The following is a 21,328-nucleotide window of genomic DNA, read 5'->3' as shown; positions in this document are numbered from 1 at the left end:
AGGCCAGGGCAGTGGTGGCACACGCCTTTAATCCCAGCACTCGGGAGGCAGAGGCAGGTGGATTTCTGAGTTCCAGGTGAGCCTGTTCTACAAAATGAGCTCCAGGACAGCCAGGGCTACACAGAGAAACCCTGTCTCAAAAAACAAAACGAGGAGGCAGAGGCAGGTGGATTTCTGAGTTCGAGGCCAGCCTGGTCTACAAAGTGAGCTCCAGGACAGCCAGAGCTATAAAGAGAAACTCTGTCTCGAAAAACCAAAAAAAAAAAAAAAAAAACGAAAAGGAAGAAGGAAGGAAGGAAGGAAGGAAGGAAAGGAAGGAAGGAAGGAAGGAAGGAAGAAAGAAAGAAAGAAAGAAAGAAAGAAAGAAAGAAAGAAAGAAAGAAAGAAAGAAAGAAAGAAAGAAAGAGAGAAAGAGTCCTCAGGCTTGTGCGGACAGGGGCTAAAGTGCCAACATGAGCTCTCGAGCCCTGTTCTTTGCAGGAGAATCCTACAGAGAAATGGTTCAGACTTTCAGATCCAAACCACTCCCAACTCTACTCGGAGTGACAGACCGTTTGAAACAGGCTGATCTCTGGGCCGTGGTGCCGCAAGCCTTTAATCCCAGCACTTGGGAGGCAGAGGCAGGTGGATTTCTGAGTTCAAGGCCAGCCTGGTCTACAAAGTGAATTCCAGGACAGTCAGGACTGCACAGAGAAACCCTGTCTCGAAAAACAAAACAGAAAGGAAGAAAGGAAGAAAGGAAGAAAGGAAGAAAGGAAGAAAGGAAGGGAGGAAGGAAGAAAGAAAGGAAGGAAGGAAGGAAGGAAAGAGGAGGGGGGGGAGAAAAGAAGAGGAAGAAAAGAAAAAAGAAAACAGGCTGAGGAAGCCATGAGGAGCAAGCCAGGAATTCCCATCTTTCACAGTGACCCTGCCATCTCTTCAGTCTTTGTGTATGTGTGTGTGTGTGTTTGAGACAAGGTTTCTCTGTATAGCCCTGGCTGTCCTGGAATTCAGTTTGTAGACCAGGCTGGCCTCGAACTCAGAAATCTGCCTGCCTCTGCCTCCCAAGAGCTGGGATTAAAGTAGTGCGCCACCACTGCCGGACTATCTCTTCAGTCTTTGTCCACAGACTTGACACTATCCTAAACTCTGCACACCTAAAATGATAATACATATATGATAAATACACATATATGGTAGATACAGATATGTGTGCTTAAGACTCTTAAAAGGATTTATTTATTTTATGTATATGAGCACACTGTTGCTGTCTTTAAAGAGTTATTTACTATTTATGCTGTCTTCAGATACACCAAAGAGAGCATCAGCTTCCATTACAGATGGTTGTGAGCCACCATGTGGTTGCTGGGGATTGAACTTGGGCCCTCTGGAAGAGCAGTCAGTGCTCTTAACTGCTGAGCCATCATCTCTCCAGCCTGTTCGTGGTTTTATGAGATGGGGTCTCTCTATGTTATAGTGTTTGTCCTAGAGTCCCTATGTAGACCACTGGGCTGACCTCAAACCCAGAGATCCCCTGCCTCTGCCTCCCCAGGTTTGGTATTAAAAGTGTGTGGCACCACACCGAGCTTGGTTTTATTATTTTAAATGTCATGGAGTAGGGGAGGTATGTGGCCATGAACAAGAATACCCTTGGAGGCCAGAGTTATTGGATCCTATGGACTTGAGTTGCAGGCAGTTGTAAGCCATCCACTATGGTTGCTGGAAAGCAAACTTGGGTCTTCTGTAAAAACCGCATGCTCTTAACCACTGAGCCAATCTCCAGCACCAACTTCCTGTTTTTCTAACCTACAATCTTAGGATAGTCAATAATTCTTTCTAACCTACAATATTAGTCAATAATTCTTGCCTGCTTTTACTCTTGCAAAGCCAAACTACCCTCGTCCCACAGCACCTCTGCTGCTGGCTTTCCACTTTATCCCCTAATTCTGGAGGAATGCACTCCGTGTGCCAGTGGACACCATGAATCATTAAGTTAGGCCCCACCACTCATTCTCCTTCTGTGGTGGCTATTCCTGGTTGTCTACTTGACTACATCTGGAATGAGCAACATACAATCCAGAAATGGAAGGCGGGCTTTGTGATCCAGATCTTGAGTCTGGAAGACATAGGACTCTGACCCGGATCTTGACATGGGATAACACAGGCCTTTGATCAAGATCTTGAGGTATAGTGGCTGTGAAAAGTTTAGGCCCATGCTTTAATCCCAGGAGACCTCCAGGCAAGCAGATCTCTGGTTCAAGGTCAGCCTGGGATAGAGTAGATTCCAAATGTAGGCGTATACACCTTTAATCTAGGCCATAAACTTCTGCTGGAGGCCTACATAAGGACAATGGAAGAAGGAAGGCTTTCTTCTTTTTTGCCTGGTTGCACTTACTTGCCAGCTCATCTGTTGGAACTTCTTCAGGATTCCAGCTTCTGCAGAAGGCCAGCTGAAACCCCCAGCCTTGTGGGATTGAGCAATTCCTAGATTCTTGGACTTCCCGTTCACAGCTGCCAATTGTTGGGGTAGTTGGACTGCAGACTATAAGTCATTCCAAAAAAATCTCCTTTAATATACAGAGACACTCCATAAGCTCTGTGACTCTAGAGAACCCTGACTAGTACACCCTCTAACTCACAGCCCTTCCATGATGTCCCTCCCTTTCCCAGTGAGAACCTTGAGGACTCCGGCTCATTTTCTCTGGTTAATCTTGCCTTCTCTCAAGCCCACTCTACCCTCAGCCTCTGACTTCTTGCTGGCTGGAACAGGATCCTATGATACTTCTGAGCTCGCTGCAGTGACACCGTGCATTCCATGGTTAGGGGGGTCTCTGCTGAACTCTTCCCTTGGGCTTCAGAAATGGCGCACTTCATCTGAAGCACCTTTGCCTGCCTCCCACTAGGCCATGGTCACCAGGAGAGCAAGCTATCTGCCCGGTGACCTAGCACAGGACAGATGTTTAACATGTTAAATGTATGAATGGCGTGCGCTCTCCACAGCTCCCAAATTTCCTAGGAAAGGTCCAGGTTCCTGTCTGGCTTAGAAGAGGAGAAAAGAGACTGAGAGGTGAAAGGGATCAGTTTGGGATCTGGAAAAGAAAGAGGGTATTCCTGCAGAGATGCACACTCTGTACAAAGCCTGGAAGGAGGAATAAACTCAGAAGCCAGATTCCAGTCCAGTTTTGTTCTCTTCCTAGGATGAGAATATAGGCAAGGGTCCCCACCCTTCCCATCACTGCCTCTCACATAGACCTATGCTTCTAGGTCCCCTACAGAGACCAAATGGATCGTTGGCGTTTGGGGTACCAAACCAAAAGCAGAACTTCAAAAGCTATTTAGTGGTCCTCACACAGCCCATTTGGATGTCAATCAGTTCTCCCTAAACCCTAGACCCAGCAAGTCAGTGTTCCTGGGGTCAATGGGGGGGCCAAATACTGATCTAATTAGCCATTCAGCTCAGAACACAGGAGGCAAGGGCCCAGAACAGAGCATCCCAATCTCCCTTTAACATCAAGGAAGGTTGTTTCACTTGAAGAGAAGTAGTTTTCCAGGACAACAAAGGTAAGTGCTCAGAAATCTAGAGAGTGAAGGAACTGTAGCAGAAGGGGTCAGAGTCCAAGTTGGGCTAGAACAGGTGAGGAAAAGAGGGTAAAACCCTGAAAAGTAAGCTTTTACAAACTCACTGGAGGGGCTGGAGAGATGGCTCAGTGATTAAAAGCACTGAGTGCCCTTCAAGGGGTCCTGAGTTCAATTCCTGGCAACCACATGGTGGCTCACAACCATCTGCAATGGGATCTGACTCCCTCTTCTGGTGTGTGTCTGAAGGGAACCACAGTGTACTCATGTACATAAAATAAACTTGACTCAGCACAGGGATACAGAGGCAGGTGGATCTCTGAGTTCCAGCCTAGCTGGTCTGCAGACTAACTTTGTGGACAGTCAGGAATTAAAACAAAACAAAACAAAACAAAAACCAATCAGCCGGGCAGTGGTGGCACATGCCTTTAATCCCAGCACTTGGGAGGCAGAGGCAGGTGGAAGGCTCCACCCCAGGTGGTCTCATACTGAGTGGCAGCGAGGTATGAATCAGCCTGCTTCAAGGCCGGGGGAGGCTACAAAAAACAACCCACCAACCACCACCACCACCACCACTACCACCACCACCAAACCCCTCCATGGTAAAGAGCGCTGGTGTTCTACTAGAAGACCGGGCTCAGTTCCCAGCACCCACGTGGCTGCTCTGCATTCTGAGCTGAATGGCTAGCCAGGTCAGAGTTTGTTATATACCATGTACTAGGGACCCAAGGCCTTATTCTGATCTCTGTGGATACCAGGTAAACACACCACACACAGCTATCACTGCAGGTAAAACATCAAAAAGCACAAAATAAAATAATACAGAAAACTATCTTTAAAAACATCAATCTGTGTCTAGGCTCATGGCTGGTCAAATTTTTGAGAATAAATGGCTATTGAGTACTTAGTTATAAGCAGGACACCTATACTACCCCCTCCATGGCTCAGAAAACATCAAGGAAGAGGCAGAAAGAATGAGAGTTCAGAGGAGTACTATATAACTGATCAAAGCTGGGCATGATGGGTCACACGGCCCCCAATGGAGGAGCTAGAGAAATTACCCAAGGAGCTAAAGGGAACTGCAACCCTATATGTGGAACAACAATATGAACTAACCAGTACCCCGGAGCTCTTGTCTCTAGCTGCATATGTATCAAAAGATGGCCTAGTCAGCCATCACTGGAAAGAGAGGCCCTTTGGACTTGCAAACTTTATATGCCCCAGTACAGGGGAACGCCAGGGCCAAAAAGGGGGAGTGGGTGGGTAGGGGATTGGAGGGGGTGGGTATGGGGGACTTTTGGGATAGCTTTGGAAATGTAAATGTGGAAAATACCTAATTAAAAAAAAAAAGCTGGGCATGGTAACACAAGTCTTTAATCCCAGCACCCAGAAGGCAGAGGCAGGCAGATTTCTGAGTTCAAGGCCAGCCTGGTCTACAGAGTGAGTTCCAGACACAAACCTTGTCTTGAAAAACCAAACCCAAACCAAAAACCTTTGACTTATAAGCATGACATAGCTGAGGGTTTTTTTTTTTTTTAGACAGGGTTTCTTTGTGTAGCCCTGACTGTTCTGGAACTCACTTTGTAGACCAGGCTGGCCTGGAACTCAGAAATTCACCTGCCTCTGCCTCCCGAGTACTGGGATTAAAGGCGTGCGCCACCACGCCCGGCTTGGTATTCTTTTTTTTTTGGAAAGATTTATTCATGTATGAGTACACTGTAGCTGTCTTCAGATGTAATATCCAAAATGAATTCAAGACCACCCAGTACCTTCCCCCTTTGAAAAGGACTTTCCAAACTGTACTAGCAGGCCAAGTGCAGAGCCAGATAAGGAAGCTGGCTGACTAAACAAATGTAAAAACATAGTTTTAGCAGTCAAAATGATTAAGCCTGCAAACTGCCAAAATAATATTAGCTGTTCTCAGAGAAATAACCATAACAAAAATAACAGTTCTCAGAAGAATTCCTCTACCCCGCTCCACACTCCCACACTGAATTCTGAGAAAAAAACCACAAACCGCCCTGCCCTTGCTAGGATTCCCCTGATGTTGATAGCTGACCCATAAGTTCAAAATGTACTATTGCTTTGCTGACCAAATTCTAATAACCCACCATGGGGGCAAGCAAAGTGAGTTGCTAGGCCAGAGGTAGTCACTATGCAAACCAACCAATGCCTGAAGAGGTTACTTGCTACACCAATGAGAATAGGCCAGCTAGCCCTATTGTCCAAATCTGTCCCTTACAAAGGTATTAAAAAGTGTGTTCTTTTGTTCTGGGTCTCTCCTCTGGCCTGTGTGCTGAAAGGGGAGTCCCCAACATGTGGGAATAAAACAAAAAACAAAAAACATTCTCTTGTGGTTTGCAGCGATGGTGATCTCTGTAATCTTTGTGAGTGAGGGTCTTTTGACGAACTCCAACATTGACACACCAGAAGAGGGCATCAGATCCCATTACAGATGGTTGTGAGCCACCATGTGGTTACTGGGAATTGAATCCACGTCAGTGCTCTTAACCACTGAGCAACCTCTCTAGCCCCAGCTGTGGTACTTATATCAGCTGCAGTTGCTTACATAAAGCTTTTAAAAGGACAAAACCTTTCCTTTTTTCTTTCTTTCCTTTTTTTTTTTTTTTTTTTTTTTGAGACAGGGTTTCTCTGTATAGCTCTGGCTGTCCTGGAACTCACTTTGTAGACTAGGCTGTCCTAGAACTCAGAAATCAGCCTGCCTCTGCCTCCCAAGTGCTGGGACTAAAGGCGTGCGCCACCATGCCTGACTCCTTTCTTTCTTTTAATCTATTTGTTTTAAAGATTTATTTATTTTATGTGTATGAGTACACTGTAGCTATCTTCAGACACACCAGAAGAGGGCGTCAGATCTCATTATAGATGTTTGTGAGCTACCATGTGGTTACTGAGAATTGAACTCAGGACCTCTGGAAGAGCAAGTTAGTGCTCTTTGCCACTGAGCCATCTCTCCAGCCCCAAGACAGAACCTTTCAACATTCAGCCATAGTGGGAAAAGGCTCACGGGTGGACACCTGGTCCAGGGCAGGGCCTTTAGGAGAGAAGTCATTGTCTTCAGTGATGTAGCCACTGATGCGTCTCTAATATTCCAGTGAATAGCTTCATACCTATGTCCATGCTGGCGGTCCTGGTTAATCATAGCAGGTTGTAAAGACACAAAACAAACATGGAAGTGGAATAGAATTTGGTGGGAGGAGGGGAGGAGTAGGTGCAGGGACGGGTATAAGCAGAATGTTATATGCGTGTATGAAACTGTCGATTAGCAGATTCAATCCTGCGTCTCAGGAGTCACATGTAGATTCTGAAGACAGAGGGAACCGCTTGGCTGGTAGCATCAAGTCACTCCCTTTCTGTCCTTGGTTATTGGCCACTGAAGGCTGTATGCTCTAACACATTACCCTCATCCGGCTAACTCCCTCATTGCTCAAACAGATTAAAGCCACAGAGTCAGCGCGCCCTCTGGTGGTATGAAGCGATTATGCAAGGACTCGGAGATGAAAAAATCTTGGGCTGGCTGGATATCTCTAGTTACTCAGAAGACCCCTGGAAGAGGGGTTAGCTGGAAGCAGCGGAGTTAGAATAATGATCCTCTAGTCGAATCTTGTTCTATCGCAGGATATGTTCTGGTCAAAAAGGAAGGGAACAGTTTTCTGCCACTCCTGTTAATATAAAAGATTATAGCAACCTCCCCCAGCCTACCCATGAGTGACAGTGGACAAACTGTATTTATTGCACGCAGAACCTCACGTGCACTCCCTTGAAACATGGTCTCTTCTTCCTAGAGTGCAGTTTGGGATAGGACTTACTCTGTTCCGTGACTGTGGCTGGGACCTTCATCAGTACAGAAATCTCAGACTGTACTGGTCTGCTACAGTTAGGGGTACTTTAAGAGGTGAAAATATCTCAGAAGAGTAGAGGTGGGCTGGGAGGAAAAGCCACAAAAGTTTACAATTGCTGGCATAGAAAGCAGAAGCAGGGCTGAAGAGATGGCTTCAAAGTTAGAACACCATTGCTCTTGCTGAGGACCCGATTTAATTCCCAGCACCCACAAGTGACTCCCATTCCAGACGGTCTGACACCTGATCGTTGTGAACACCAGGCATGCAGGCATATAGAACACACATATACTTGAAGGCCAAATACTTATACACGTTTGTACTGGCTGGTTTTGTGTGTCAACTTGACACAAACTGGAGTTATCACAGAGAAAGGAGTCTCCTTTGAAAAACTGTGATGGGGGGGGGAGGGGTGCTCATTGTGGGTGGTGCCATCCCTGGGCTGATGGTCCTAGGTTCTATAAGCAAACTGAGCAAGCCAGGGGAAGCAAGACAGTAAGCAACACGCTCCATGGCCTCTGTATCAGCTCCTGCCTCCAAGTTCTTGCCCTGTGTGAATTCCCGTCCTGACTTTCTTTGGCAATGTGGAGGTGTAAGCTGAATAAATCCTTCCCTCCCCAACTTGCTTTTTGGTCATGATATTTGTGCAGGAATACAAACCCCAACTAAGACACACATTAAATTTAAAAATAAATGCATTAAATAACAACAAAAAGAAAGTCGTTAGGCATGGTACCACATGCCTTTAATCCCATCACTGGGGTGGCAGAAATAGGCAGATCTCTTAAGGGTTCAAAGCCAGCCTGGCCTACAAAGCAAGTTCCAGTACTGTCAAAAACCACTAAGTAAATAAATAAGTAAATAAACCTTAGTACACAGATAGGGTCTTAAAGAAAACGTGTTAAAAGTTGGCTTCAAGGGGTCGTGTAAGGAGTACAAGGTTGTCTATTAAATGATAGTGTGATTGATCTCATTACGATTTGTTTTGAGACAGGGTCTCTGTATGCAAGCTGTCCTAGACCAGGCTAGCCTTGATCTCACAGAGATCCACTGGTCTCTGCTTGAACTAAAGGCATGGACTACTACACTTGGCTATAAACGATTTTGTCGTTTGTTTTTCTAGACAGGGTTTCTCTCTGGAGCTCTGGTTGGTCTCGAACTCAGAGATCTGCCTGCCTCTGCTTTCCCAGTGCTGGGACTAAAGGCAGGAGCCACCACCCTCTGGCTAAATAATTAGTTTAAAAATGTATTTACTTAGCCGGGTGTGGTGGCGCACGCCTTTAATCCCAGCACTTGGGAGGCAGAGGCAGGTGGATTTCTGAGTTCGAGGCCAGCCTGGTCTACAAAGTGAGTTCCAGGATAGCCAGGACTACACAGAGAAACCCTGTCTCGAAAAAACGAAAAAAAAAAAAAAAGTATTTACTTTTGCTTAACTAGCAGCTCCGGGTGGGCTGGAACTCCTGTGGTGATTACAAACCCATCACCCTCAGCTACTAATCTTATTGGCTTTGTTGATTTAGGGCCTGGAACTTTCAAAACTGAGCCCAAACTATCTTGGATCTTGTAGCTATGAGTGCAGAGGCACCTCTAGCTGGGTTCCTAAGCACTTGAGAAAATCAGACTTGCAAGGTCATCCTCTATCGAGTACATGGTATAGAAACAAAACGGGGATGTAAGAGGGCTTGCTTGAGTTCTGTGCCCAGGACCCACTTGTGGAAGGAGAGGACCAAGTCCCACAAGCTGTTCTCGGACCTCCACCCTGGCACTGTGCCTTGTGCGTGCCTACACAAAAACAAATAAAGGTGATAAAGCAAAATACCAAAGACTTTGAAGTTCTGGAATTGTTTTAATATGGGGAATGCCTGGTTGAGAGAACCAGAGTCGAATGAATGGAGCCGCTCAATTCTGTTGACTCTTCAGATTCGTTACCTTGCAGAAACCTGGGAACAGCCGCTTCTTTCCAGGGGGTTCGGAACAGCCAGGGATTCCACAGTCAGCAAGATCTCCCGAGAATCGGGAGGCGAGGTCTACAGGTTGAAAGGGGAGCCTTGCTCGGAGGTTGTGGGTAGAAACCGATACCAGTAGCTCTGGGATAACTGGGTAGGGAAGCCAAGACTCTGCCTCACTGAACCTGAGCCTGTAGCGAAGACCTTGTGAAGTTTAAATAGTCAGGACGATGGGTTGCAGGGGTGTCGAGAAGGAACTAGTTGGAAGGGAGTGTCCTTACCGGAAAGCCTGGACTGACGCAGGCGCGCTCCGGAATGGGAGGGAGGAGGGGAGGGGCTTTACCTCAAGGTTTCACTGGGTTCCTAGAACAAATATTTGACATTCCAGGCTTATCGTGGTAGCGGGGCTGAGTAGGCAGGCTCCGGGTGGGCCGCCTGGTGAAGGGTCTCAGGGTGTGCGCTGCGGCCACTTCTCACTATATTGGGTCGCTGTGTTCCTGCGCTATTGTGTGGACAAACCCAGAAGGCGCACTATACATTCTAGGTCCTCTGGCTCCGCACGACCTTCCTTGGGCATGAGTTAGGGATGCACCCGGGCTCTGGGTTGCCTTTTATCCAAGACCGATAGGAAGCAGCCCGCTTTTCCAAACACACAAGGTTCTTCTTCAGCCGGTGGCATCCTGTATTCTAAGTCCCACGCCAGTACCTTTTTACTCTCGCCAGAGTACTAATTACAGTCGAGTAGGTGGGAAACTATCCTGAGCCCACAGGGCGGCCTGGAAACAACAGTAAGGGAGTTTCACCAAACTGCATGGGATGAATGGGACTCTTCTGAACTGGGTTGGGGGATGCAGACTCAACTCTACACATCTCAACTCTAGCCGCTCTCTGCTGGAGTGCTTTCAATAGCCAGATAACACTTCTATCATCATCCAAGAGAGACAAAAACAAGCAGGCAAACCCCAAGTGGGGTTGGTAGGCTGAACTTCCAGATCTCTACCAGCAGACACGGCTTCATTTAGGATACAGCTCTCTAAAGTTTAAGCACGATTTTCCTACCTTGGCACCAAGGCCTGAGCCTTCAGGTCCACAGTAACGTGCGCCTTGCACTGCCGGCACTACGCCGACCCGACACCTGTATGGGCACGTCCTTCTCTGTGATCTCTAGTGACCGCCCACAGTTCTAAGAACCCTTGATCTTTACCTCCCTCCCTTTCCCCAACGGATCTCTCTCACCGACTTCCAGTGGATACCTGGTAGCGCTCACTGTCGGCTTTTGACCCTTTGTAACTTCCATTAACCTCAAGCCAGACGTCGCGACCTTTTATAGTCCCTAGATTGCCTCCTGTTGAATTCCATGGGTCTTGCGTGACCCTTGCAGAATGGAAAGAGGCCTCTGATCCTGCACATTCTTTTGCGGAGGACTCAGAGTGCCTGCTAGAGAGGAAGTAGGAGAAAGAATGGATTCGTCCCAGGAGTCTCGCCGGACTGCAGCAAGAGGTGGGACTCCAGCCGGCGAGCGCACGCCTCAGCAGAAGTGAGCTCTTGCCTCCTGGGCAGGGTTTTGGCCCTCCCGCGGGGTTCCCTGGGCCGTCCTGATCACGTGGCCTCTCCGGGCCGCAGGTAACTCGCCGGAGTAGGCAGGGATAGGCAGCCGCACCGCCCAGCCCCAAAGGGCACCGCGGGCGGGTCTCTGCAGCTCCCACTACACCCGGCCGCAGGTGCCGCCCCCAACACACCGGATCCCGCCCAAGCTCGTCTGTCTGCTGTCGGTCGGTACGTGTGTGCGCCTCGTCGGTCCGCGTGTGTGGCCGAGCGCCCCCTTCCTCTGCGGCCATGACTCCGCCGCCGCCGCCGCCCCCACCCCCGGGCCCAGATCCCGCAGTAGACTCGGCCACAGACCCTTGTCCCGAACCTCAGTCGCTGGTGGTTTTGTTCGGGGCCACTGCCGGTGCGCTGGGGCCGGACCTAGGCTCGGACGAGACCGACTTAATCCTCCTAGTTTGGCAAGTGGTGGAGCCGCGCAGCCGACAGGTAGGGTGGGAAAGAGGGGACCTCGGGACGCTTCAGAGCCTGTTGAGGCACAGCGGCTCATGGGGTTACCCTCGGTGCTTTTAGGTGGGGACGCTGCACAAGTCGCTAGTTCGCGCCGAGGCGGCTGCCCTGAGTCCACAATGCCGCGAGGCGAGTGGACTCAGCGCAGACAGCCTAGCGCGGGCGGAGTCCCTGGACAAAGTGCTGCAACAGGTGAGCGTGGGGGCCCGCGTGGGTGGTGGAACTGCGGAGTGGCAGGGACACTACTTCGAGGGGGAGGGGAGGAGGGGAGACCTGGAGCGACGCGACCCAGTGGCACGGCCAGTAGGACAAGGTCTTGTTTGAAACTTTTGAGCGACTACCGCGTGGAAGCGTGCTAGGCCATTCCCAGAGCCACCTTACCTTCCAACCTTTACAGACATCCACTCCTGCCGAGGAAGTTGACAATAGCGGCTAAGGGATCCATCCCCCCGAGGCCCCTTCCTCTCCCTCCCACTCCCCCCGCTAGCAGAGGACACGTCAGAAATAGGGTCGAGGTGGGCTCAGGTTTAGCGGTAGATCACTTGGTCTCTGCCGCCTGCTCTCCTGGGAACCGCTGAAGCGAGGGCGTCGGGCGGTGTCTGCCTCGGGGGCAGACGCCTCTAGGTGAGGCCGGCTGGTTTAGGCCTGCCTGTCCCAGCTGACTGGCCAGGCGTGGGTGAGTGGGTGCTGTCCGAACATTATCTAGGGGCTACCTGCCCAATGAGCGCAAAGGCCTAGGCGCATGCCCCCTCCCATACCCACCCCGCACCCTGGCCAAGTGGGAGTGAGTTTTCCCTGTTTGCATTGCTCACTCACCCCATGACTGAGTTGTAATGAGTGTTAAGTCCTTTCCTCTTCTGACTCTCGTTCTTAATGAGAAGACCTACAGATGCCAGGTTACAGAAGGGCTCCAGGCCCACTGCTCACCTGGGAGGGTGCTGTAGAAAAAAATCTGGTTGCCTTGCTCTGTCGGCCTTAGATTGGAAAGTGTCACAGAATTGCCAAGGGAAAGGGCCGGATCGTGCTGGATAGCCTTCAGAGTGCCACCCACCCCCCTCTACGAGCAAACAGTTCTGTGCCAGTTGGTCGATGGGGTGTGGGTCAAAGCTCAGGCTGCTGCGAGTGGCCAAGTATGAAGCTCTGTCCTTGGTGGCTCTGTTCCTGGGTTGGTCGGACCAAGGGGCGGGGCTGCCATTGACCATGGGCCTTTTGGCCCTCGGGCAGGTGTGAACCTCCCCCACCTGTCTGAGGGTGGTGCCTGGTCCAGGACAGGTTTAACCTGCTTTGCTCCTCCCCTCCCCACCTGCTTGCCTCACTCCACCAGGTGTTTGCTCTGGCCCGACTCCAGACTCCTGGAGTGTGTTTAATGGGGGCTTGGGTTATGTGCGACTGCTCTCATTTGGCCTAGAGGAGGTGACAGGGAACTAGGCTAGGGGTGGGGATTAGGAGCCTGGGATTTAGGGCAAGGCCTTTTACTTCCCAGGCAGGGTAGGGTTGAACATCCTGATGAACCAGCTTTGCAGCCTGAGTCCCTCCCTCCTGCTACCCCTCCCCCCCAGTTTCAGCTGTCTAGCTGTGAGTCTATGTCTGAGTCTCCACTCCCTGTCCCCAGTTCTCACAGCTGGTGAGCGGGGATGTGGCTCTGCTGGGCGGGGGCCCCTATGTGCTCTGCACTGATGGGCAGCAGCTGTTGCGACAGGTTCTGCATCCTGAGGCCTCCAGGAAGGTATGTCATTGAGGGCACATGGGTACGGTTGGGTTCCCAAGGCCCCTGTTGTAAACACCTTAGGTTACCTATTCACCCCCACTCCCATGTGCTCCCAGAACCTGGTGCTCCCCGACACCTTCTTCTCCTTCTACGACCTCCGCAGAGAATTCCATATGCAGCACCCAAGCACCTGCTCCGCCAGAGACCTCACAGTGGGCACCATGGCACAGGGTATCTGTGACCCATCAAAATTAAGGTGGAGGGGTGACTAATATGTCCAAGCATGTGCATGATGCCGTATGGGCTGTATGAATGTAGACAGGTCTATGTTTTTAGCCTCATTCTTTGGGATACATTTGGAATGTGGACATGTCTGTGTTTGGTCTGAGGACCTGTAGGTACATGTATGAACTGGGCCACAACTAGTGTTTGCTAGGATTCTCTGGGTGTTTCGGGGTGACGTGGGATGTACAGACCTGGACCTCAGTTGTCACTTCTCTGCCTATAGACTTGGGACTAGAAACAGATGCTACCGAAGATGACTTTGGGGTCTGGGAAGTGAAGACTATGGTAGCTGTTATTCTCCACCTACTTGAAGGGTCCAATGGTAAGATTCTTGCCCTGCTTGCCAGCTACTGTCAGGACTGGGTGAGTGCCCATCCCTTCAACAGAGTCCCCTTGCTGACTTGTGACCTTCTCTAAGAGAACACAAGGTAGAAACCCCTCTGCCGCGTCCTCAATGCCCTCACCGGTCCTATTTTTGCTGAGCTTGGTGGAGAGACTTCCTCCACCAGACCCTGCTGACCCCCATGCCATCTCCTCTCAGGTCAGTTGTTCTCGAAGCCAGAAGTGGTAAAGCAGAAATACGAGACAGGCCCTTGGTGAGTGTAGGAGCTGGGATGGGGGTGACAATCCTTGGACATTTCTGATCCTTTGCCCTGCCCCCCACAGCAGCAAGGCTGATGTGGTGGACAATGAGACTGTAGTACGGGCCCGTGGGTTGCCCTGGCAATCATCAGACCAGGATGTGGCTCGATTCTTCAAAGGGCTCAACATTGCCAGGTGGGTGTGACAGGATGGGAGGGGTAAGAGGGCAAGCCTACCCAGGAGGCACTAACAACACCCGGCTCCACAGGGGTGGTGTGGCCCTCTGTCTCAACGCCCAGGGCCGCAGAAATGGCGAGGCCCTCATCCGATTCGTGGACAGCGAGCAGCGGGACCTAGCGCTGCAGAGACACAAACACCACATGGGTGTCCGCTATATTGAGGTGGGGCTTTTGGCTAGAAGTGGAGCAGGGCAAAACTGAGTAAGGGCTGAGACCTATGGGCTGGTTTCTCTACCTGCAGGTATATAAAGCCACAGGGGAGGAATTCGTAAAGATTGCAGGGGGTGAGTGTGCCCATAGAAGGTCCTAGTTCCCTTTTGTCTTGATCTGTACCCCATTCCCTACACTCACTGTCTTTTGGGTCCCCTGTGGGTGCACGCTACAAGGATTAACTCAGCAAGGGACCCCTGTCCTTCCAACCTAGGCACATCACTAGAGGTGGCCCGTTTCCTATCACGGGAAGATCAAGTGATCCTGAGGCTACGGGGACTACCCTTTTCAGCCGGGCCAACAGATGTTCTAGGCTTCCTGGGGCCAGAATGCCCAGTGACTGGGGGTGCTGATGGGCTGCTCTTTGTCCGCCACCCTGATGGCAGGCCTACTGGGGATGCCTTTGCTCTCTTTGCCTGTGAGGAGCTGGCACAGGCTGCTCTGCGCAGGCACAAAGGCATGCTGGGTAAGCGATACATTGAACTCTTCAGGAGCACGGCAGCCGAGGTGCAGCAGGTGAGCACTCTCAAGGCTCCTTGTGCCCCAATGTGCTGCTTCTTCAGCATGTGCCATGGGTCCCCTACTTAGTGTAATGAATCTGTTGCTTTTCTTACTAGGTCCTTAACCGCTATGCAGCCAGTCCACTCCTTCCCACACTGACTGCTCCACTGCTGCCCATTCCCTTTCCACTGGCAGGAGGAACTGGGAGGGACTGTGTTCGCCTTAGAGGCCTGCCCTACACAGCCACCATTGAAGACATTCTGAGTTTTCTAGGAGAGGCAGCAGCTGACATTCGGCCTCATGGTGTGCATATGGTGCTCAACCAACAGGTGAGACGACCCTTGGGAAGGGCATCTACATGCATGTGTAAGTAAGGCACTTTCTATATGTGACAAACTGCTCACAAGGTGGTGTGCACAGGGCCGGCCATCCGGTGACGCCTTCATCCAGATGATGTCGGTGGAGCGTGCTCTGGCTGCTGCCCAGCGATGCCACAAGAAGATGATGAAAGAACGCTATGTGGAAGTAGTCCCTTGTTCCACAGAGGAGATGAGCCGTGTGCTGATGGGGGGTTCCCTGAGCCGCAGTGGCCTGTCCCCTCCACCCTGCAAACTGCCCTGTGAGTGGGAGCCAAGCTGTTCTAAGCTACCACTTTCTATTCCATTTCCAGTTACCCTATCCAGGGTGACTGACTGTGGGCTCTCTATAATGTACTCTTTACCTGTCTCTAGGCCTCTCACCACCTACCTACGCCACCTTCCAGGCCACCCCAGCCCTCATTCCCACAGAGACGACAGCACTATATCCCTCTTCTGCACTGCTGCCAGCTGCCAGGGTACCCGCTGCTGCCACTCCTCTTGCCTATTACCCAGGGCCAGCCACTCAACTCTACATGAACTACACAGCCTACTATCCCAGGTATCTTGCTACTCAGACAGCCTCAGACCTCTGCTCAACCACTTGGGGGAAGATCCTGACTCATTTCTGGTGGAGATAACCAAAGATCTGTTAGAATTTATTTTGAGATGGGAAGGGAGCTGCGGGTGTGGGCCAACAGACTGAGGATATCACTGTAGAGGCAGAGGGTTCAGGAAGTGCACAGGATTAAACATAAGGCACGGGTACTTTAGAGGATGGTCTTGGTCTAGGCTATAGATAGGATGTATGACTAAGTTCCTGTCTCTCACACCCTAGCCCCCCAGTCTCCCCCACTACTGTGGGCTACCTCACCACACCTCCTACTGCCTTGGCCTCTACGCCCACCACAATGCTGTCCCAACCAGGAGCCCTGGTCCGAATGCAGGGGGTGCCATACACAGCTGGTATGAAGGACCTACTCAGTGTCTTTCAAGCCTACCAGGTGAGGTTGTGCTGTGGGGAGGGCTCGAGGGCCTAGCTGAGCCTGGAGCTCCAACCCCTAAATATGTGTGACTTCTGCAGCTGGCTCCTGATGACTACACCACTCTGATGCCTGTTGGTGACCCACCTCGCACTGTGTTACAAGCCCCTAAGGAGTGGGTGTGTTTGTAGAAGAGGAAACCAGGAGACAGAATGAGCTGATGTCCCCAGCTAACAAGCCTCTGCTGAGCCCAGAGCACCCTCAATCCAGCAGCTTCTTTATGGCTCGTCAAAGCTCTACAAGGCACCTGGAAAAGACCAAGCTCAGCATCGCTCTCCTTCCTCCCATGTCCCCTTGTTCCTCTGCCTGCTTATTCTAAAGATGATGGCCGCCTTACAGGCAGGGCTGGAGATGTGATAGGGCTGCTCCATCCCTGATGGTGTGACAGCCAGAAAACCTTCCATCTGTCTTTGGCCCTCAAATACTGAGTTTGAAGGGTGCACAGAAGGCCTGTGTTTCTTTTTAAAATGTTAAGGCCTGGTACCTTTATTATTTATGACTCCTGGGCGATTCAGGAGTCCACCTGAGCCTGACTGGAGGCAGGGAGGCATCAAGTCAGCACTTGCCCTCAGGATATCTGGACTCAGAAGTGGCAGGGGTGGCTTCACAATAAGTATGCTTACCCGGCTCCAACCAGGCCCAAGGAGTTCGGGATGACAAACCATTAGCTGTTCATGCCTGTAACTCCAGTACTCAGGAGGCAAAGACAGGAGGACTGCCTCAAGTTCAAATCCAGTGTGCTCTACATAGCAAATTCTAGTCTAGCCAAGGCTGTATAGCCCTCTACCATAAACAAAACCCCAAGTTATGTTTTGTAACGACTGTGCTGCTGCAATATCCTCAGAGAATACCAGAGGGCAGGTAACACATGTAAACTCAGGTTAAAGGGGACTTTGCCAACTTTTTCTTGCAACACTTGGAAGACCAGTTGTCCAAAAGCCAGCAAACACCATGGCATGTCCTTTGCACTGATTAAAGGGTGCAGAACTCAGGTTCCTGGTCAAGCGGACTTTTAAAAAGCCACAGAGCCTTTGGCCCAGAGGGCTCCACACCAGCCCCAGGTGGAGAAAAACTCAGATTTCAAGGAGACTGTTGATCTGTCACTGTTTATTATGTCAGCACTGTAACTGAGGAGGAGCCTGGACTGCTGGCTCATCTTCCCTTTGTATAGGAGCACTGCACTCCTATAAAAGATTTTTAAAATACAAAATGTACAAGAAAACACAATCCCAAGTGCTGTAAACATAACCAAGAACCAATTTCTTCACCTAAACATCCGTTCTATAAACACAAGGTTTCATCTTGAGCCCATGCTCTACATGTTAACTGGGCTTCTTGACTAGGTCCAGCAGAGGTCTGGTGATACTGGCTGGCCCTGGGTGTTGGTGGGCTGTACCCAGGGCAGCAGCACCACGTGTGAACCCAAACATTTTTCTAGTAAACAGAAGGCTGCTCCTTCATTCCTTCCTCAAGCCAAGCTCTAGTACAGGTGAGGGAAAGGGTGTGTGCTAGCAATGGCCAGCTGCTCAGTGCTGCTCCTAGAAATCAACTTGCATAGTCCAATGATGTGTGCTTTACCACCACTATTTTGCACAAAAATTTAAGTCTTTATCTACAAAGCCAAAAAATATGACTCTTACATGAAAGCTTATACAAAGCTAATATATAAAACCATTACACAATACAAAGCTCTATTTTAAAATCTAACCTGTTTTAAATAGGAAAGCATTTCTAATGCTATAGGCATCAAGGTATTTAAAAGGCATCAAAATTTGGTGCATAGCAACTCTGGATCATAGAGGCTTTTATTCTTGAAGGCAGCAAAGCAGCACCCCCAAGGGGTCTTGTAATGACCCCATATGAGGCAACTGCCCCAGGGGAAAGAGGAAGCAAATTTGGCCAAGTCTCTGCAAGTTCACCTGAGAGGCCAATGCCCTTTAGAAGAAGCTGTGGGCTACCAACCATGGGACCCCTAAAGTAAATCTCTATTCATACTTATTGATATAAAACTCACCTTCAGAGAAAATTTGGAAAATATCTAGCTCCAAGAGTGGCCAGAGTAATTTGCTGATAAGACTGTTCTCTAACTAGCATCATGTTAAAAACAAACACATACTTCTCTCATCTTGAATCTGTTGCTCCTACCCTGCTTACTAGGGGTGGTAGGCAACAGGCCAGCTCCTGCTTAGTAGGCCTGATGTAGCTTTAGTAAAGACAGTCCCCACCATCAAGGGATCCAACTACCTAGAGTAACAGCATTAAGTCTTCAGCCAGTGCAGCACAGTGTCTCACTTATAGGCACTCAATTTGCTTCCTGAATGAATTAAAGTACAATATTTCATTTGAAAGCAGACTGTAAAATTCAGGGACTTTAAAAGGGAAGGGTAAAGACAGGGTCTGGGAACAGTCCTTTGGTAGACAGCAGGCTGGAGTTTCTGCTGGCCCCTGCCTTGGACACAGACTTCACCAGCAGAAGCAGCAGCAGCAGCACCACCATGTCTTTGGTGTGGAAGGACAGGTCTGATACCACCTCATCTCTGGATGTGTCTCAAAGCCTTGTGGAGGAAAGGCTGGTTTTTAGGTCATATAGCCAGGACACCATGGGACAGAATCATTGTGGGCTGTAAACAGGAGATTAAGCCTTCTCAACTGGAGTCCTGCATTTTCTCTGCCTCTCTTATTACACAGTTCATTCATACTTAGCTCCTAACACTTCTGGCCTGGCCTCAAGGAGTTAAAATTGCAAAGCCTTAAACTATCAGGATACTTGCTTCAAAGACTACTGACTAAAGGCAGAGGCTCCTACTTGAAAAGTTAGGTAGAAAATAACTACCTAAGCTAAAACCCTCCCTTTGAAATTCACCTTACAAATGACCATTTTACCCAAGGTCCTGTGGGGAGGAAAAAGCTAGAACATGGAGCTAGTGGAGAAACTGATAACTACCTAAAATTACAAAAGGCTATGCTCTGGAATGTATTCATATCCCAACACTTCAATGATGGAATGGTCTTCTCAATTTACCTAACACTTTATTTTATAAAGAGTAAGAGCTACATTTGGCTTTATTCCCTATGAGTCTATGAAAGGCTTCATTTCAGGATGCATGCTAAGTTTCTGAGGTGTAAGTGTGGGCTTAGGATAATTTTTTTTGTCTGCATCTGGAAGGTTTTTTTTTTTTATCAAAAAGTTCTATTTTAAAAATATCATCAAAACTAAAGGGCTCTTCAAATGACCAGAAAGCAGTACAAATTACTAATCCTAGCTATGCAACCAGGTCACCTGCAAGAGCAGCACCTCTGAGATAGAGCCTGCTGCATTCACACTCAAAGCACCCATCATATAAAAGTATCCTATTTAAATATATATATATATATATATATATATATATAAAAGCAAAGCTCGTTTCCCACAGCTGAAACAGCCGCTGCTGTTCCTGTTTTACACAATCTGCCTGTGGCTTAAGGAGAGGGAACGCTGCTTTTCCCACAGTGAGTCCAACTCCTGCAACAGATCCTGAAGTCTGGCTGGACCTTAAGTTCCGGGAGAGAAGCAGGCTGAGCAGTCCGTGGTGGGCAAAAGGCTCACTGAGCACTGTGAGAGGTCATCAGATCTGGAGACGCCGGACCCGGGAGAGGAGTGTCTCTCATCACCTCCGTGGCTTGGGAAACAGAAATCTGGGACATGTCTCTCCCAATAATCTCGTTCACTAAAAAAGAAAAAGAAGAGTATTAGCAACTTCAAAGGAATATCGTATGAGGTTTTCTTTTCTTCTCTTAAGACACTTCCTTCCGATGGCTTGCTGCAGAGCAGACTGGCACTAAGATGGAAGCATCACTCCTCAAGGGGCTCAAGAACTCCCTTTTCCCCACCTAACTTCAGTTTGGACTTTAAAAGTAATGGCCGAGAACAGGCAATCTGTTGTTAAAATATACTTTACTCTATGTGTATGCATGTCTGTACACCATGCACTTTATGCCTGGTGCCCTTGGAGGTCAGACGAGATCCCCTAGAAATGGAGTTGCAGATGCCTGTGAACCACGATGTGGGTACTGGGAGTCAAATCCAAAGAGCAGCAGGTCATCTATTTGTTTTCTGAGACAGGGGTTCTCTGTAGCTCTGGCTGTCCTGGAACTTGCTGTATAAACCAGGCTGGCCTCGAACTCAGAGATCCATCTGCTTCTGCCTCCCAAGTGCTGGGATTAGAGAAGAGTGAGTGTGGGCTGGAAAGATGGTTCAGTGGTTAAAAGCACCGTCTGCTCTTCCAGAGGTCCTGAGTTCAATTCCCAGCAACCACGTGGTGGTTCACAACCATCTAACTGGGATCTGATGCCCTCTTCTGGCATGTATGTGTACATGTAGATAGAGCACTCACATAAAATAAATACATCTTTAAAGGCATGAGCCCCTACTGTCTAGAAAGTGCTCTTCACTGCTGAGTCATCTCCTTAGCTCCCACAGAAACATTCTTCTCCTCACTCCAGAGCAGAGCTGATAATGACTGTAAAAAGTAAATGTTCAGGGGTGACTTCTGATCCACGCCTTGCCTCTTCTGACTTCTGAAGGTATGAGGCATGGGTGTGGTACAAGGCATACATGCAGGCAAAACTCAAAATCTTTAAAAAGTATATATTCACCTTATTCTAACTTTTCCTACTTTGAATTCCCCTGGGAAAGTTTTCCCTTTTGGTTTCCCACAGTGCCATCTAAGAATATCAAGTGAAAGAAATGATTTAGCTAGAGTGAACTACCAAGCTTTGGGGGGTGCTTTGTTGTCTGATCCTAATACATGTACCCTTTATTATGTGGGGGCATTTGTGTATACATAGTCCCTTTTAATTACAGGCTCTTGCTTTCTCTAATATGCCCAATACCTCAAAAAGCACAATGCTTGTGAGGCAAATGCCATAAATTTCCATTTGATAGAAAAAAGTAAAAAAGTTGGGTGTGGTAACTCATACATGTAACCCCCCAGCACTCAGGAAGCCAATCT

General features: G+C 49.2%; 2 protein-coding genes and 1 long non-coding RNA gene across 10 annotated transcripts in view; 1 reads left to right on the top strand and 2 right to left on the bottom strand.

Moving 5' to 3' along the window:
* Positions 1-9,238: 9,238 nt before the first annotated feature.
* Positions 9,239-12,562, bottom strand: 1810019D21Rik (RIKEN cDNA 1810019D21 gene). Of its 3 annotated transcripts, NR_040344.1 has the most exons (5): positions 12,230-12,562; positions 11,274-11,431; positions 10,612-10,795; positions 10,418-10,493; positions 9,239-10,134 (listed from the first exon to the last, which is right to left on the bottom strand). It is a non-coding gene; the product is annotated as an RIKEN cDNA 1810019D21 gene (long non-coding RNA). The 3 variants fall into 3 exon arrangements; NR_040345.1 differs by lacking the exon at positions 10,418-10,493; NR_040346.1 differs by lacking the exon at positions 11,274-11,431 and having other exon boundaries at positions 12,341-12,562.
* Esrp2 (epithelial splicing regulatory protein 2) lies at positions 10,769-17,643 on the top strand. Of its 4 annotated transcripts, none has more exons than XM_006531492.4 (15): positions 10,769-11,392; positions 11,477-11,605; positions 13,026-13,139; positions 13,238-13,352; positions 13,630-13,728; positions 13,948-14,002; positions 14,076-14,183; positions 14,257-14,389; positions 14,469-14,511; positions 14,652-14,953; positions 15,055-15,267; positions 15,359-15,557; positions 15,670-15,856; positions 16,133-16,298; positions 16,379-17,643. In XM_006531492.4, exons 1-15 carry the CDS (start codon positions 11,195-11,197, stop codon positions 16,466-16,468), a joined length of 2,151 nt encoding a protein of 716 aa, XP_006531555.1. In that variant the 5' UTR covers positions 10,769-11,194; the 3' UTR covers positions 16,469-17,643. The 4 variants fall into 4 exon arrangements, with proteins under 4 accessions (XP_006531555.1, XP_011246849.1, NP_789808.1 ...); NM_176838.2 differs by having other exon boundaries at positions 10,988-11,392; positions 14,073-14,183; positions 16,379-16,779; XM_030243854.1 differs by lacking the exons at positions 10,769-11,392; positions 11,477-11,605 and having other exon boundaries at positions 13,285-13,352; positions 14,073-14,183.
* The window catches only part of Nfatc3 (nuclear factor of activated T cells, cytoplasmic, calcineurin dependent 3), a 71,720-nt gene continuing 67,816 nt past the window's right edge, over positions 17,425-21,328 (bottom strand). For all 3 annotated transcript variants that reach the window (NM_001368797.1, NM_001368796.1, NM_010901.3), the window contains one exon: positions 17,425-20,044. Coding sequence is in view for 1 of the 3 variants with exons in the window: in NM_010901.3 (NP_035031.2) it covers positions 19,920-20,044 (125 nt within the window). In the remaining 2 variants the exon portion in view is untranslated. The remainder of the gene's footprint in view (positions 20,045-21,328) is intronic.

This window comes from Mus musculus, chromosome 8 (genome assembly GCF_000001635.26).
Source record: "Mus musculus strain C57BL/6J chromosome 8, GRCm38.p6 C57BL/6J".
NCBI lineage: Eukaryota > Metazoa > Chordata > Mammalia > Rodentia > Muridae > Mus > Mus musculus.
This window is presented reverse-complemented; position numbering and strand designations above follow the sequence as displayed.